Source organism: Saccopteryx leptura, chromosome 6 (assembly GCF_036850995.1).
Source record: "Saccopteryx leptura isolate mSacLep1 chromosome 6, mSacLep1_pri_phased_curated, whole genome shotgun sequence".
In the NCBI taxonomy this organism is placed as follows: domain Eukaryota; kingdom Metazoa; phylum Chordata; class Mammalia; order Chiroptera; family Emballonuridae; genus Saccopteryx; species Saccopteryx leptura.
In genome coordinates, this window is record NC_089508.1 from 115,856,017 (window position 1) to 115,873,914 (window position 17,898).

General features: G+C 41.2%; 2 protein-coding genes across 16 annotated transcripts in view; one reads left to right on the plus strand and one right to left on the minus strand.

The window, feature by feature from the left end:
- The window catches only part of TOGARAM1 (TOG array regulator of axonemal microtubules 1), a 106,528-nt gene extending 103,528 nt beyond the window's left edge, over positions 1 to 3,000 (minus strand). For 6 of the 9 annotated variants that reach the window (XM_066388129.1, XM_066388128.1, XM_066388126.1 and 3 more), the window contains exon 1: positions 714 to 3,000. In XM_066388129.1, the coding sequence (XP_066244226.1) occupies positions 714 to 2,756 (2,043 nt within the window). In that variant the 5' untranslated portion in view covers positions 2,757 to 3,000. The remainder of the gene's footprint in view (positions 1 to 713) is intronic. The other 3 variants (XM_066388130.1, XM_066388127.1, XM_066388132.1) reach the window with 1 other exon arrangement.
- A 109-nt stretch (positions 3,001 to 3,109) lies between these two features.
- Positions 3,110 to 17,898, plus strand: part of KLHL28 (kelch like family member 28) — a 50,732-nt gene continuing 35,943 nt past the window's right edge. The window contains exon 1 of one of the 7 annotated variants that reach the window (XM_066388499.1): positions 3,110 to 3,379. Coding sequence is in view for 3 of the 7 variants with exons in the window: in XM_066388498.1 (XP_066244595.1) it covers positions 16,860 to 17,054 (195 nt within the window). In the remaining 4 variants the exon portion in view is untranslated. Of the gene's footprint in view, positions 3,380 to 4,050; positions 4,136 to 16,851; positions 17,055 to 17,898 lie in introns of those variants that run through there. The other 6 variants (XM_066388500.1, XM_066388496.1, XM_066388497.1 and 3 more) reach the window with 6 other exon arrangements.

Sequence of the window (17,898 nt, forward strand, 5' to 3'; positions counted from 1 at the left end):
TGATGGTTACAAGGGAGAATGTCATTCTCAGAAGATATATGCAGAAATATTTAGGAGTGAAATGGTTTGGCAAATATAGAGTACATAGGGCAAGATGGTAACAACTGGTAAATATAGATGAAATATAGGAATATTCACTGTACTATTATATGTAGATTTGAAATTTTCAAAATAAAAATTTGGGGTGGGGTGGGGGCAGGGAGGGGAATCTCTCTTCAGATGTCACATCTTCTGAGAAGGCTTTGTTGACTTTTCTAGCGGATTTATTTTTTCTGTTTTCAGTTTTCCCACAAGACTCTAAATTTCTATTTTAGCACTAAACAAATTTGTAACTGCCTGTTTACAGGTCTGACTTTTTGGAACTGGTCTCACTTCCATTCCCAGAACTTAGCTCTTTATCTGGTACCCACTAGGTAACTAGTGTTTGCTGTATGAATGAGAGAAGCAATATGCCAAAGTGACAGGTCAAAACTGAAATCTAGATATTATCTATATCACATTGTGCCTAGAATTTAATCAAACCCATCAAGCAGAAAGTGTATTAAATATTTCTATGTGATCTGTACTACTATAATAGATACCCACATCAGCCTTCAAATTGATTTAAAAACAAAGCATAATAACCCTAAAGCAGCCTCAACCTTAAATCATTACAGGCATGTTTTCATCTTAAATTCTTTTAGTTTCAACACAAGGAAATTAGAGATGCATACCTGTTCTACATCCTTGGACTTGGAGGTCTGGTTTTCTCCCATGACTCCAGGATGCTCATTTTCCCACGGTAATTTATTTTTTCCTTTTCCTGCACTTAATACCCTTCGGGTACAGACAGTGGGACTGTAAGATCCATACATTTGCATGCTATCCCTTGTGTGGTCAGCACAGTGACAGTATGCACTCTGAGTCCTGTTACCAGCCAAAAGCCAGTCTGTATCTGCTCCATGGGCCAAATGGCTTGACCTACCCTGGGCAGACGAAGGCATGAGCATGGCATACTCCACAAATCCCTGTTCCGTTAACTTTGGGAGGATTTTCCTGGCCAATCTGGCCTGCACAGCATTCATCACTCCATCGCCATTATCTTGTAGTTCAACAGTATCCACAGCTTTGAAAAGGATGCTGTTTTTACCTGAGCCCATTGATGATGCCAAGACAGCAAAGGCTTCCAGAGCTGCTTGGCGAACCCTGCGTTTGCTATCTACAAGAGCCGGGGCAAGATCAAAAGACAGTTTGGGTAAGTCAAAATCCTCACTGGGATAAGTCAAGAGGGAGCAAATACAAATGTTCACCACCTCCTCTCTCACTCTGGAATGCTTATGTTTGAGATGTTCCAGGAGTAAACAAAGCACCTGCTGAGGACCTACTTCCTTCATTAGCTTGAGGAAGATTTTCATGTATTCTTGTTTGATCATCAACTTGTTGTCTGCCAGCACTTTGACAGAGGCTGCTATAACTGGTCCCAAAAAGTGTTGTACTTGTTCCCCAAGGCGAATAACTAGTAAATGAAGAACCTGAAGTGTGCCGTAGACCACTCTGAAGTTCGAATCGTCTAACAAATTATACAGCAAGCTAATAAAACTGACAAGACTAGAATGAGGGGTTGAACTAGGGTTATACCGTCCCATCACCTGCTTTAGTTCCTCAACAGCCTGAGTCCGGCTCTTATAGTCCTCCTGATCTAACAATCTCGAATGCAGCTCCTGAGGAATAATCCCAAATTTGAGATTGCTGTTTGAAATGGTCGCTGCACAGGGAAGGGGATCTTCGGGAAATCCAGCGTCTTCAAGTTCCAAGTAATAAGGAACCTGACTGCCAAACTGGGACTCCAGGCGGCGATTGTAGTGTCTCCTCAGGGCAGAAGGCAGGCGAGAAATATAGGATTGAAACCTCTCTTGGCCAAGTCGCTCCCCAATTTGTTGAAGCGCAGAGAAAGCTGTCTCACATTCTTCTTCTATCTCCTGATCGCCAAGCTTTCGAGCTAAGGATATTATCACCTCGGTAAGATCAAGGTCGAGCAGCAAATCCTCAGGAGTCAGCAAGATAGGGAACAGTAGTGCTGTGGCAGCTCTAAGCCGGGCATCGGTACTTTCCAGTCCTTGCTGTATCAGCGTTCTCAGCACCTGTCCAGAACTACGTTTCAGACAGATGTGTAGGATCTGCAGGGCATCTTTACGCAGGGCTGGATTCTCTTCTCGCAAGGAGACAATCAGTTGCGGCAGAAGTGCTAAGCTAAAGGCCTCTTCCAATTGGCCTGCCTCCCCCTGACCCCGAAGGACGTCGGAGAGGAGCTGCAAGCAGAGCCGCTTCTCATCACTACCTCCTTCCACAAGCACTCGGCCCAGGGCTCGGTACAACGCTTCCTTCCGTCGGGGGAAGCCAAGTCGACCGCCCCGCCGCGGCAAAAGAGCCTGCAAAGCCTGGAAGGCCTCAGAGGGATCCGGCGCGGTCCGGAGTAGTTGAAGGAGCCTTGTCTCCTCTTCATCTCCCCCTGACAAGCTACCTCCAGTCCCAGAGCAACTATTTGAGATCGCCTCCGCGGGCATCAAGAGGGTCGAGGCCAGAGGCGAAGGCGTCGGGGGGCAGGAATCGTGGTCTCCTGAAGCTCCACGGCAGCAGTTTTTCTCGCCTCTCATGGTGCCCCCACCTCGACTTTCATCAGTCACTGGGGCGGAAGGACGACAGCGGCTCTGGGAGCAACAGGAATACTGGGCTGGAAGGGAAAGCAGCAGGAGCAGCGCGGAGGGCGCAGCCGCCATGGAGGGTCGTTAGACGGCGGAGGCTGGAGAAAACCATCGTCTCTGAAGGCTGGATGAAGCCCAACCTTCTCGTTCCCTCTCCAAGCCCCAAGCTGCAGAGGAGGAAAAGAAACAGCTTCAGCTAGCTGCCGGGCCGTCTCCAATTCCCAAGGTCTTCGGCAAAATGGCCCCGGAAGAAGCCCCAGACCCCACAGCTACCTCCGGGCGTAATCAAGAGCGCCACGTGACCAAACCGATCGCTTCCATGGTGATGTGTCCAGCGCGGACCTCTTGACCCGGAAATCGACCTGCCGTGGTGAATGCTGGGTCATGTAGTCCATGTCTGGTGTTAAGCCTAGACAGAAGTCTGGAAAAGGTAGTGAGAATGTTGCGGACGTAGGGAACTAAGCGAAAGTATGCAGAGCGGAGAAGGCGCGGGGGGAGGTGTTTGTGTCTGTCAGGGGGTGCGGTTTGAGGGGGAGGAAGCATTGGGCGGAAGTGACGGTCTCCAGATTCAGGGCGGAAGTGCCCTGCCCCACCCGTAAGAACTGAGGTTTGACTAGAGTCGAGAGGGGATCCTGCCCGGGCTCCAGTTGTCCACGGCTCCTCCTCCTATCTTTGTCGGCAAGATTCTTGGGACTCAGGTATTTTCCTTTTGCTGTGCACCTGCGGGCGCAGGCATTGGCAGAGATCCGCCCGAGTACCGCCGGTGCGTACAGAAATAAGCGGGAGCAAGCAGGGAGAGAGGAGACATCTTCTTGTGCAGGATTAGTGAGCGTTGTGAACGCGTTGCTCTCTACAACCCCGAGGAAGTGCACTTCTTCCTCCTGCCGTCGCTTACTGGGGCAGAAGGTCCAGATCAAGGCCAAGCTCCTAGCTTGTGTACTTTTTTCAAATCCTGGTCTTTTGAGTTCTTACTCTCCCCACACAACCCCCTATACCCCTTTTCCTACTTTGCTTAACCCCAGACCGTGGAGGCTTCAACGTTTTATGTCATTTTCCCTTTCTACTGTCACTCTAAGTTCTCTTTGAACACATTTAACCTGGAGATAAGTGTCTTTCCCTAAAACTCCGTCTCTGCCTTGTAAGTTCTCAAAGTCTCCTAATGCAGCTCTGTGGGGTTCACCCCTGCACCCCTCCCGCTCCCTCCGCCACCCAGTCTCCCTACAGGATCCTCTGTCTCCGCAGCCTTCAGTCTCCTGGAAACGGGAAAAACTAGGAAAATTTCATTTGGGGTAGAAATTCTCGATATCACGGTCCTAAGAGAATCTTGCCCTATAGATTTAAGGCTGATCCTAGACATTTCTTTGTTTTAGGTAAACTGTGAATTTGGTGAGCATTTTCTTCTTGTAAAACATGAAAACTTAAGCGGACACAATTGAAGAGATGGAGTGTCTGGTGTAAGCCTGAGTTCTTTGAAGTGTGGAAGAGAATCTTTTGTTTTTGATGGGGTAACAGTTGCTTTTGAATGACCCTGTGGGAAAAGTCTCAGTTTTCATGGGAAGTCTCCAACTTAAACGCACTTCAAATGCAAGTGTACCTATCCTGATCTGTGCCACATGTGATGTCTCTTAAATACATTTTTGGTCTTAGAATAATCGAGTCACATGTGCCAAACTACTTTATAAATAATGTTACTGAATAACTTAAGTTTAATATCTAGCTGTTGTCTTAAAGTGCAATTTCAATATCATGGTTTTCTTTTTTTTCTTTTGGGACTAGAATAAATGTAAATGAGGCTTGTGTAAACCATGCATCCTTATTTTGGTTTTAAGTTCTAGGTTGTTTTTTAAAAGTACCATTTCGGTGGTTAAATGAATCTGCCAAAATTTAGTTTGGCTTTGTTTCAGCAGATCAAAGAAAAACCACTTTCTGTTCCCCTCATTTTTTTTCTTGTAAGAGCATGGTAGGTAAGGGCAGAGAAAGAAAACCAAGAGATGGTTGTAGTAGTTGTAATGAAAAGAAAGGAATGTCTGGCCTCACCAGGCGGTGACCCAGTGGATAGAGCGTCGGACTGGAATGCGGAGGACCCAGGTTCGAGACCCCGAGGTCGCCAGCTTGAACGCGGGCTCATCTGATTTGAGCAAAAGCTCACCAGCTTGAACCCAAGGTCACTGGCTCGAGCAAGGGGTTACTCTGTCTGCTAAAGGCCCGTGGTCAAGGCACATATGAGAAAGCAATCAGTGAACAACTAAGGTGCTGCAATGCGCAAGGAAAAACTGATTGATGCTTCTCATCTCTCCGTTCCTGTCTGTCTGTCCCTGTCTATCCCTCTCTCTGACTCACTCTCTGTCTCTGTAAGAAATAAATAAATAAATAAATAAATAAATAAATAAAATAATAAAATGTCTACATATTAAAAAAAGGAATGTCTGGATCTCAGATTTCCAATTATACTTTTACTCGTGTATTCTCAGACTTCAAGAGGCCAATTCAAGCTAATCTAAATAAGAGAATGATTTACCCATTAGAATGTACACATTAGAATGCCAGTTTATATTGAAATAGAAGAGTGTTCTTTCCAGGGATTTAGAATATTCAGGTTGAAAATCCAGTCCCTCTTTCCTGTATCTGAGAACTTGGAAATCCTGTAGTAAGTAGAGGTTGTGTGGTAATCATAGAGTCAAAGAAATGGAACTTGTAAAGTCTTAAATAATATTTATCATCAAAGTTATGGTAGATGCTTAAGAATTTTCCCTTGTCTCTATAGAGAATACTTCTCAGGGGGCTTGGATACTTAAATCAACTAGTTATGATGTTCTTTTCCTTGGAACAAAGCAAGATGAATCTTCATTTTTACTACTTTCTCAGGGCCTTATAGAAGGATCACTGTTATAGATAGCAATGTATTTTTATCTGTTATATTTGATTTCTTTGATGAAGACTTGGAAAATGCACTTTAGCCCCCATGATGGATATTTAGGAAGTGGAATCTTAACAGCATCTCATATCTTACTAATTATCTTTTAGGATTATTTCGTGGAAGATAAAACACATCCATTTAATGTATATTCTGTGTATTTCTTAACAAAGATTTTAAAATCTTATTTTTGACTTTTAGGAATTTAAGGAATTCTAGGAATTGTAAGCTTTTTATATTAAACCGTAGGTAGAGATAGGATAAAAAACATTAATCAAATTCCAGAATAGTGGAATATACTGTCGGTGTATTTTTATTTTTTTTATTTTTTATTTTTTTGTATTTTTCTGAAGCTGGAAACAGGGAGAGACAGTCAGACAGACTCCCGCATGCGCCCGACCAGGATCCACCCGGCACACCCACCAGGGGCGATGCTCTGCCCCTCCGGGGCGTCGCTCTGCCACGACCAGAGCCACTCTAGCGCCTGGGGCAGAGGCCAAAGAGCCATCCCCAGCGCCGAGCCATCTTTGCTCCAATGGAGCCCTGGCTGCGGGAGGGGAAGAGAGAGACAGAGAGGAAGGAGGGGGGGGGTGGAGAAGCAAATGGGTGCTTCTCCTATGTGCCCTGGCCGGGAATCGAACCCAGGTCCCTCGCACGCCAGGCCGACGCTCTACCGCTGAGCCAACCGGCCAGGGCGTCGGTGTATTAATATAAGGTGACCAATCATCCTCCTTTAGGGAGGACAGTCCTTTTGTAAGTTCCATCCTCCCTCAAAAAGGTCCTCCTACATGTCCTCCTTTTTGATATTGAGAGGCCAATCTGTAAATGTCCTTATTCGATTGATGCAGAGTCAATCCATTATGTGGGATGTGATGTATTTGTATCTAAATGAGTACTTTTTTTTACAATTATTATTAAAAATTAATAGCCATGAAAGCATAATTACAATATAAAATATTATAAATGTTTTTATTTTGCACTTATCATATTATAGTGTATTATTGTTGCAATGAATAAGATGTTACTTTTATTTCCGATATTGTTTTCTTCAATTTATTTTTGTCCTCATTTTCATTGTAAAAAATTGGTCACCTTAATTAATAGTACACTTCTGAAAGTAGAAAGAGGGTAAATTAGGATACATTGAAAATAGCAAATTCAGGTAAAACAAGTTAAAATATCAATTTAAAAAAGTTTAGTTGAAATAATGGATTATTATAGGAGTGTTAATGATAGATACCTTAATTTTTGAGCTATATTTAAGTAAGGCAAACACAATTGCCCTAAAAACATCCTTTATTTCCTTCATTAGTGACTAGATATTACGTGGTTGGATCAACCACTTTAGTTTTTTCTGTATTCCTACTCAAATTTTACCGACATCCAAGAATAATGATAATTAGTGTGAGTTCTGTAAACTATTAAGAATTTAGTATAGGTTAAGAAGTTGTTGGTTGGATCGTGTCTTTCCTGTCTCTCTCTCTCTTTATCTATCTCTTCCTCTCTCGTTAAAATCAATAAATAGAAATTAAAACAAACAAACAAAAAAACATGGCCACATAGCTTGGTTGGTTAAAGCATTGTCCCGAACGAAGCACAGAGGTTCCTGGTTTGATCCCTAGTCAGGGCATATACAGGAACAGACTGATGTTTCTTACTTTCTCTCTCTCTCTCTCTCTCTATCTCTGTCTCTTCCTCTCTCATTAAAGTCAATAAATGAAAAAATTTTTAAGAAGTTGTGAAGAAATACTATGCAAATGAAAGGTGCTATTAATATTAACAGGTTATTATAAGCATACTATTTCTTGAGTGTTTGCTATCTGCCATAAACTGTGCTAGGTACTTAATGAATTCATTTATCTTCACAACAAATTTTTTTGGTCACATTTTCTGCATTTGTACTATGGCACATTTTTTTCTTTTTAAGATTTTATATACTGATTTTATAGAGAGAAAGGGAGTGGACAGGAGCAGGGAGCATCAACTCATAGTTGTTTCTTGTATGTGCCCTGGCCCCAGCAAGCCCAGGGCTTTGAACTGACAACCTCAGCATTCCAGGTCAATGCTTATTTTATGGATGTTTCCATTGGAAAGCAATTGGACAGAAAAGGAAAATAAAATTCAGGCCCTGGCCTGTTGTTGGCTTAGCAGTAGAGTGTCGGTTGGGTGTGTGGAAGTTGGGTTTGATTCAGATCAGGGCACACAGGAGAAGTGACCATCTGTATCTCCCCCCCTCCTCTGTCTCTCTCTCTCTCTCTCCTTCCCCCCTCTCCCTTTCTCTCTCTCTCTTTCTCTCTCCCTTTCTCTCCCTCTCTCTCCCTCTCCCACAGCCATGGGTCAGTTGATTCGAACACATCACCCTGGGCACTGAGGATGGCTCCCAGGGAGCCTTTACCTCAGGTGCTAAAAATAACTTGGTTGCCACATGGCCCCAGGTGAGCAGAGCACCAGCCCCAGATGAGGGTTGCCGGCTGGAACCTGGTAGGGCCACATGCAGGTGTCTGTATCTCCACTCAGAAAGTAAAATTCAAATTAGTTAATTTAGCTACTTTGTTGGAGCTTTGGAAAGTTTTGGTGAGGTGTTGAAACTATAGGATAGAATTAGATTTTTCCATTATTGATCATTCATATCTTTTATACGATATCATTTGATTATATATGTTCTAATCTTTTTGGGTTTCTGTTCTGAATCTTTTTTAGTTCCTTGTATGAGTCAAAACTTTAAGAAAGTTAAATTATGAGTTTATTTTTACACATGTGGGATTAAACAGGTGCTCTTGATGTATGTCAGTGATATATTTTAAATTACTTAGGTTTATATTTCAAAGCCATTGTGCATTTATGACTGAGTCAAAACTAATTTTACACAGAAATCCAAATTTTTGTTGCCTTTTAAGCACTAATTTGTGTAAGCTATCAGGATTTCACATCCATTGCAACCAGTTTTTCAGTGGATGGCTTAATTATGTAACTTTTAGTTTTTAGTAGTGGCTTTGGGGACTTGCTTTCTTCTGTGTTATTCCTGAATCAGTGATGTAATGATTCATATTATGACAGGCTCTAATTTCACTTTTGTTCCTTCACATATAATGAAAGTCAGTCACAGAGTAAAGGAAAACTTGTGCTGTAGACTCACTGATAAATTATGTCATCAATTGAGTTCTTCTGTGAGGAGAGTTGAACTATGGGAAAAAATTTAAACAGCTGATTTGATAAAAATATTCTCTTAAATTTCTAAATTACACTCTTTACAAAAAAGTGCATGTGTGTTTGGACTTTTTTTTTTTAACAAGCCTCATTTCCCTTCACCATTTATTTGCTTTCATTGCAGCAGATAATTGGCTCCCAGCTGATTTCAGCACCACTGTTTTGTAGCTGAGGTGTCAATTAAGTAGTTACTAAACACACAGCTTGATCTTTACTAGCTTTGTTTCTAAACCTAAAATTGTGAACCTGCTGTAGACTCTGGAAAGTTGAACTCTTATCGAGCATTGTCTTTATATTGTGAATGTTGATGTAAACAAGAATGTGATTAAAAGTGAAGTACAATGCTATCACCTTTTGTAAAAGTTTTCAAATGAATGTCATTTATTCAATATTGACTAATCCAGTTACCTGGATTAGGATACTCCTCAATCTTTGTTTTATGATACCAAAATTAAAAACAAAATGAATATGGCAGGAATGTGGTAGAAAAAGAATCAGTCCTTCTGTGATATAAATAACAAAAAGAGATGAATGTTCCATGGATCCCTCCTTCATTGTAAATCTTTTATGTGTTTTTGTATCTGATGTACATAGTGTTTGTTTATATCATATATCTGTATAGGTATATGATCTGTCTTTTTTGTGTTTCTGCTTTGTACCTTTTTTTGTTTCTTGTTTGAATTAAAAACTTGAAGAATAAGAAATGATGAGCTTATAAGTGAGTCAGTGTATAAGAACTGTGGCGACAGGGTATCAAATTTTAAATCTTCCTTTGGGCTTAATTTCTTCATGCCTCAGATTTATTCATCTGTAAAATGGGAATAACAACAACAGTGCCTATCTCATGGTGTTACTCTTAGGCTGAAAGGAGTTAATATATGTGAAAAGCTTAATACATTATGACAAAGTCATTCTACATGCTCTTTGTAGAGTAAATTAGTTTTGTCAGGAGTAGCAACAATTATAAATAGATTCAGTAAATTTTTTTAAAACTTTTTTTATTACTGATTTTTAGCAAGAGAAGAAGGGAGAGAGAGAGAGAGAGAGAGAGAGAGAGAGAAACATAGATCTGTTCCTATATGTGTCCTGATTGGGGATCAGACCGGCAATTTTCAGCATTGAGATTTTTTTTTAAATGTAATGTGTAGAGAAAATTGTTCTAGTACTTAAAAAAATTATATTCCCAGTAATATCTCTTGATTGTGTGACCTTATGGATTCATTTAAATTCTCTGAACTTCAGATTCTTCATTTGTCTTATGCCACTAGTACCTTATATATTTTTTTCATGCATAAATTTTCAAAAACATGCAAAAGTGGAGTAGAATAATATGATGAGCCCTCATGTGCCTGTCACCTAGTTTCAACAGTTATCAACTCATGACATCATTCTTTTTCTATCCATTCCTTCATCCTGTATTAGTTTGAAGCAAATCTCTCAGGTTATATTATTTTTTCTACAGATATTTCAGTATGGATTTGTATGTATAAAAGATAAAACTTCTAAAAACGTAACTACAGTATCACTGTTCAGCAATAAAATATAACAATGATTACTTAAGATAATCAATAATTTAGTCAATGTCCAATTTTTAGCTGTTTCCTTGTGTGTGTATATGTATATACTCATGTATGTGCACGTACCTGTATGTTGTATTTGATTGATGTTTCTTTTAAGTTTATTTTAATCTTTTAATTTTTTTTAAATTTTATTTTTCTTTTAGTTTATTATTGAAGCATGCACAAGCTATTCCATAAGATTTCTCAGTCAGGATATTTTTGGTTATTGCATCCTTCTGTTTGTATGTTTTCTGTATTTCTTGTAAGTTCGAGGTGGAGCTATATTGTTTACTACATGTTTGATTTTGGTATGTGGAGGGTGGGTTGCAGGAATATCATAGGTGGCATTCTAGTCTTTCATGAGAAAGCCTGATGTCTCTCTTTTAGTGATGATAGCAGTACTTCATAATCAGTGCCTGCTTCCATTAATTCATTAAGATTGCCAAATGTTGGTATTCTGTCATTTCTTCTTTATTTACTAACTGGAGTACTTTTATAAAGAGAATCCTCCCCTCAGCTGCTGGTAACCCAGTGGTACCCTCAGTATAAGAAACATAAAAATGTTTGATTCTTTCCTTTTGGTTCCTAGATTTCCATAATGAGTTGGCTTAGCAGCATTTTCCAGTGGTGATCAATTAGGACTTTTAAAAAAAACTAGTATAATTTTATCATTATGAACTCATGGATTTAAGTATATCCGATGTGTTTTAATCGATTGCAGTTATGATTATTGGCGATCAGTTTGTTCCATCTCTGGCTAGTGAGAGCTTATTCACTTTAACTCCTAATTTTTTTTTTAATGACCTCAGTCATTGATAGCTTTCTTGCTACTTAGTATGTAAAGATTCCAAATTTGTCTTGGCATTTTTCTGCCCCGGGCCTAAAATCAGAGTTCTGTTCTCTTGGAGGGAAACAATATTTCGGGGCCATATTTTAATGCAAGAACTGCTCTTTGCTACTGGGTTGGTCAGAGTTTCCAGCCCTTTTCAGTAGACAGCTAGATGATATAATTTAATTTTCTTTTAATAATATTATGTAAATTTTATACATTTTTATATCTCTTATTTACTTCGTTATATATGTAGATTATTAGCATTTATAAATAATGTTTCTCTATTTATTCTGTATATTATTTTATTCAAAATCAGACTACAAGGCTTATACTTAATGTCTCAGTCCTACATCTTTATCTTTTTACTCTCATACTGAGAATTCCAGGTTACAGTGACCCTAGGGATGATAGAATTAGGAATTTCCCATTATTATGCATTTACGGCAATGCACATGTAATAATTTCATAATGCAAACAACACTTTCACCAATAATGTGATTACCAAAAAGAGTTTAAGATTTTGGTGAGCGGAGCTATATCCCACTAGGGATGGTATATTAAATTATTATTTTAAGGTTACTTGGAATGCTATCGTTAATTCAGTAACTCAGTGGTTCTCAAAGTGTGCGCCAGGGCACACTGGTGTGCCCTAGAAGATTTCCAGGTGCGCCCTATGGTATTCCAGAGAAATATGGACCTGTTGGGGACCAAAAATCCAACAGGGTTTTTGGAGTTTAGATTTTTGGGGGACAGAGGTGTGGGGAATTGGCTCTAAGCTGACAGTCTGCCTAACCCCCCACCTCACTTGCCTGATTAGGTTGCAAAAGGCTGTTAAGCTGTGGTGCTGGATTGTTTACACTACCCCCATGTTCCCCAGAAAGACTGGAGGCAAATTTCTTCTATCCTTTGTTTGGTGTAAAATTAAGATTTGCTAATGGCCTCACTTCGCCCTATAAATAAAGCAAGATGTGGTTTTTGGGTGCACTTTGTTCTTGCCAGCAGCAATTACAGGACCTTCCTGACCCTGTATTTTTTTAATGCTGCATATTTTCTTAATTCCACACTGTTCCCACTCGGGACCTGGAATTACTAGCTGCATTGGTTCATGGCGTGTGCCCAGATATAAAAATAAATATAGTTACTCATACCATTTCATTACGGAAGTACCGCTCTTTTTGTTAACACATCATTATTATATTTATTATTAACACATTATATTATTTTTAGATAAATACACCCAAACAAATTGAATAGATTTCTCAAAAAGCATGATATTGAAGAATTGGATTCTGGAAGTGAGCAAAAGTTAAGTGTAAATAAAATAGTACTTGAAGGCTGATGGGCAGAATTTAATTTATAGCATTTTCCATCACTTAACACTGAACAATACGATTGGATTAGAAACCTATTCATGGAAGCTTCAAGTGATTTTGGTTTAACATTAAGAGAAGAAGAACTGGCCCTGGCCGGTTGGCTCAGCGGTAGAGCGTCGGCCTGGCGTGCGGGGGACCCGGGTTCGATTCCCGGCCAGGGCACATAGGAGAAGCGCCCATTTGCTTCTCCACCCCCACCCCCTCCTTCCTCTCTGTCTCTCTCTTCCCCTCCCGCAGCCAAGGCTCCATTGGAGCAAAGATGGCTCGGGCGCTGGGGATGGCTCCTTGGCCTCTGCCCCAGGCGCTAGAGTGGCTCTGGTCACGGCAGAGCGAGCCCCGGAGGGGCAGAGCATCGCCCCCTGGTGGGCAGAGCGTCGCCCCTGGTGGGCGTGCTGGGTGGATCCCGGTCGGGCGCATGCGGGAGTCTGTCTGACTGTCTCTCCCCGTTTCCAGCTTCAGGAAAAAAAAAAAAAAAAGGGAGAAGAAGAACTGGCAGCTATATCCACTGATGGTGGATTGATTATTAAACATAAGGAATTGTCTCTTGAAGCCTTTTGGATTTCTATAAAAGAAGAATATGTGGCAATATCTAAAAAAGCTTTGAACATTTTACTACAGTTTTCAATATCCTATTTATGTGAATTAGGATTTTCTACCCTCAACAAAATTAAGAGTAAAAAGAGAGGAATTCTTCAATGTATTGATGAGGAAATGAGAGTTTGCCTTTCAAATATATGCCCAAACATTGAAGAAATCGCTAGGACACATCAAGCTCATGTTTCTCATAAACACAAGAATGAAAAAACAACACATTCGCATTGGGACCTGCTGAATTTACTAAATCTTATTAAGAATGTATCTATATATATATAAAGATAACTTTTTGTTGTTTTTTTTATTTTTTAACCCCTTTTTTACAAATTCTAAAAAGCATAACTCAAAATGTAACAAAAATTGTTTTAATGTCAGAATAAATTTCATTTTGTCATATTTATTTCATTTAATTACAATAAAAGCACGCTTGGACTTTATATTTTTTTCTTTATAACATATTTCTCAGAAATTTGTATATAGTGCACCTACAGTTATTTGTAGGATTTTTTTTTTTTTTTTTGTGACAGAGACAGAGAGAGGAACAGACAGACAGAAAGGGAAAGAGATGAGAAGCATCAATTCTTTGTTGTGGTACCTTAGTTTCTCAGTGATTGCTTTCTCATATGTGCCTTGACCAGGGGGGCTATAGCAGACTGAGTGGCCCCTTGCTCAAGCCAGCGACCTTAGGTTTAAGCTGGTGAGTCTTGCTCCAACCAGATGAGCCCGTGCTCAAACTGGCGACCTTGGGGTTTCGAACCTGGGTCCTCCGCGTCCCAGTCCGACGCTCTATCCACTGTGCCACTCTCTGGTCAGGCTATTTTTAGGATTTTAAATGCGCCCTGACTTCAAAAAGTTTGAGAACCACTGCACTAACTAGATAAACATTGGGTCCTTTGCTTCCTTTTATTTTCATATTTCTTTTTTTTTTTTTTTTTTTTTCATTTTTCTGAAGCTGGAAACAGGGAGAGACAGTCAGACAGACTCCCGCATGCGCCCGACCGGGATCCACCCGGCACGCCCACCATGGGGCAACGCTCTGCCCACCAGGGGGCGATGCTCTGCCCATCCTGGGCGTCGCCATGTTGCGACCAGAGCCACTCTAGCGCCTGAGGCAGAGGCCACAGAGCCATCCCCAGCGCCCGGGCCATCTTTGCTCCAATGGAGCCTCGGCTGCGGGAGGGGAAGAGAGAGACAGAGAGGAAAGCGCCGCGGAGGGGTGGAGAAGCAAATGGGCGCTTCTCCTGTGTGCCCTGGCTGGGAATCGAACCCAGGTCCTCTGCACACTAGGCCGACGCTCTACCGCTGAGCCAACCAGCCAGGGTTCCATATTTCTTGTGGATTATGTTTTTAAGATTTAATGTTGCTTTGTAATTTTTTTTAATAAAAAATTTATTTTTATTTTTTTTTACAGAGACAGAGAGTCAGAGAGAGGGATAGACGGGGCAGACAGACAGGAACGGAGAGATGAGAAGCATCAATCATTAGTTTTTCATTGCGACACCTTAGTTCATTGATTGCTTTCTCATATGTGCCTTGACCTTGGGGTTACAGCAGACCGAGTAAACCCTTGCTCGAGCCAGCAACCTTGGATTCAAGCTGGTGAGCTTTTGCTCAAACCAGATGAACCTGCGCTCAAGCTGGCGACCTCGGGGTTTCAAACCTGGGTCCTTCCGCATCCCAGTCCAATGCTCTGCACCACCACCTGGTCAGGCTGTTGCTTTGTAATTATGTAAAATACTTTCCTGATTAAATCTATAAAATGGTATATTCAAAGATGTTTAGCTTCTCTATCTGCCTCGCTCTGTTTGCTCCCTCCTAAAGGTAACCTTTTAAAAAAATATATTATTTAGGCCCTGGCCTTTTCCCTGGTTGGCAAACTGCGGCTCGCGAGCCACAGGCGACTCTTTGGCCCCTTGTGTGTGGCTCTTCCACAAAATACCACGTGTGGGCGCTAACTTGATAAGGAATGTACCTACCTATATAGTTTGAGTTTAAAAAATTTGACTCTCAAAAGAAATTTCAATCCCTGTACTGTTGATATTTGGCTCTGTTGACTGAGTTTGCTGACCACTGAGTTGGAGCATCAACCTGAAACACCAAGGTTGTAAGTTCAGTCCCCAGTCAGAGCACATATGGGAAGCGACCAGTGTACAATTAAGTAGAACAACAAATGAATGCCTTGTGCTCTCTCTTTCTCTTTGTCTGTCTCCCCCATCCCTTTGCCTCTCTTAAAATCAATTAATAAATAATAATTTTAATATTATTTAATATTTTCTTTTTTAAATCAGTTTATTTACAGTTCACTTGTAATATTATATTAGCTTCAGATGTACAATACAGTGATTAGATATTATATAACTTACTAAGTGATTATCCTTTAAGTTTTATGTCCAACTGATAGCATACCTAATTATTAGAATATTATTGACTATATTCCCTATGCTATACTTTACATCCCTGTGCTTACATCCAATTTGACTTCTTAATTTCTTCACCTTTTTCACCCCCTTCCCCCATCTGGCAACCATCAACATGTGCTCTGTATCTATGAGTCTGTTACTGTTCTGCTTGTTCACTTATTTTGTTTTGTAGACTCAATTGTTGCTAGATATTTATTTGTTGCCATTTTATTTATATTTTTTATCTTTTTTCTTCTGTTTTTTATTTTTTATAAAAGGGATATGTATGTTCATAATCTCTCCTTTCTTAGGTAAAGGTGACATACTATACACATATTTCTCTTCCTTGCTGCTCTGGGGAGGTCCCTGCAGAGTTGTATATGCAGAGATACCTCATTCTTTTTCACAGCTGCAGAGTACTTCATTGTGTGGATGTATCATATTTTTAACCCATTCTTTTGTTGGTCAACATTAGGGTTGTGTTATAATTCTTGGTCAGTTGGTTCTTGGTGTCTCAAGTATGAAACTAAGAAGCATAAAGTATTATATTTGTAAGAATTAGACGGCACTCGATCACCAGGTATGCAGGCTTTATTAGAGGAGAAAGACCTGCCGGGGCACTCCTCTGGGAGAAGTGCACCAGTACAAGCTGGGGGACAAATTATATGGGGTCAAGAAGAATTTCGAGCATGTGGGTGTTGAATCAAAAGTCCTGGTATGGGCCCTGGCCGGTTGGCTCAGTGGTAGAGCGTCGGCCCGGCGTGCAGGAGTCCCGGGTTCGATTCCCGACCAGGGCACACAGGAGAGGCGCCAATTTGCTTCTTCACCCCTCCCCCTCTCCTTCCTCTCTGTCTCTCTCTTCCCCTCCCGCAGCAAGACTCCATTGGAGCAAAGATGGCCCGGGCGCTGGGGATGGCTCTGTGGCCTCTGCCTCAGGCGCTAGAATGGCTTTGGACGCAACAGAGCAACGCCCCAGAGGGGCAAAGCATCGCCCCCTGGTGGGCATGCCGGGTGGATCCCGGTCAGGCGCATGCGAGAGTCTGTCTGACTGCCTCCCCGTTTCCAGCTTTGGAAAAATGAAAAAAAAAAAAAAAAAAAAAGTCCTGGTATGTCCGGAGCCCCTCCTTGGGGCGGCTTATCAGCTTCTTGGAATTCCTCTGTCTCAGGGGCGATAGTCTAGTAAGGGTGAGGTCTGACAGATAAGCGGAACAACAAGAGGGCAGTTTGAAATACACATATCTATCATTTCTCAGCTCTGTGGTTACACATAAAAGAAAGACAGTTATTAATTTTATAATATATGGTGAGGGGTGATGAGGAGAAAGAGGAGAAAAAATTGGAAAACTATTGCTTCTTCTGGAGAGAATTCAAGAAGGGAACCTTGCCAAGCCAAGTCCCTCATCCAGTTAAGGAGGTCATCAATTTCTGTGCTGTGAGGTCTGAACCAGGTGATGTCTCCGAAACCCTGAGTGAGGAAGTAAAAAAATTTTGCGAGGTAATAATTATGAATTGCTTGCTGTGAGTGCCAAGTGGACAGAGTGACATGGTGATACATGGTCTCCTGGTTGAGCCTCATAAGACATGCTGGTCTGGTTCCTCTCGAATGGGAGGACATGTGGAGATTTTTAGAGACAGGGAACCTGTTGGTGTAAGTTTTAGAAGGACTGAATATGTGTGGTTTAAAAAGAAGGGGGTTTGGAGAACATTCAGGAGGGAGCTTCTCGGGCTGAGGGGCAGCTTCTTCCTGCTGTCATCCCTACCTATTTGATATTTCCCTTGTGAAGTTCTCCTTGGGGTATTGGGGAATAGGAGTGTAGGAGCATTTGATTGTAGGTAATCCTAGAGATTTCTCTCATCCGAGCCTGTAGGAACTTAATAAAGAAGGGGGCAAGTGTTTGGAGATCAGGAATGCAGAGATAAGGAGGGTTATATAGCTGGGGGTGAAAGTTCTTCCATGGTAAAGTTAGAGATATTTTTTCCTGGCAGCCCTGGAGAGAGCAGTTAGCTTGAGCTAAAAGAAATGTTTCATGTTCGTTTGTAGGCTCTTCTTCAGACAAGAAGACCCAGCAATCTTGTCCCCTTACTATGTGAAGGATAAAAAGACTGAGAAGCATTAAGAGGTGGATGCTATTCATTCTCCTAGTTCTTCAAGGATACGGGAGAGCTTTAGGGTTAGGGGACCTGTAGGGGTTGAAAGATAGGATTTAGGAGGTTTGCTGATGCAGGGTTTCAGATTTTTCTGTTTCGCGAGGGCAGGTTTCAGGGTGTGTGTGTAGGGTTAGGTAGATTTTTCCAATTTTCTGATTGACGAAGGTCTGCATGTGGTTCTGTAAGAAACT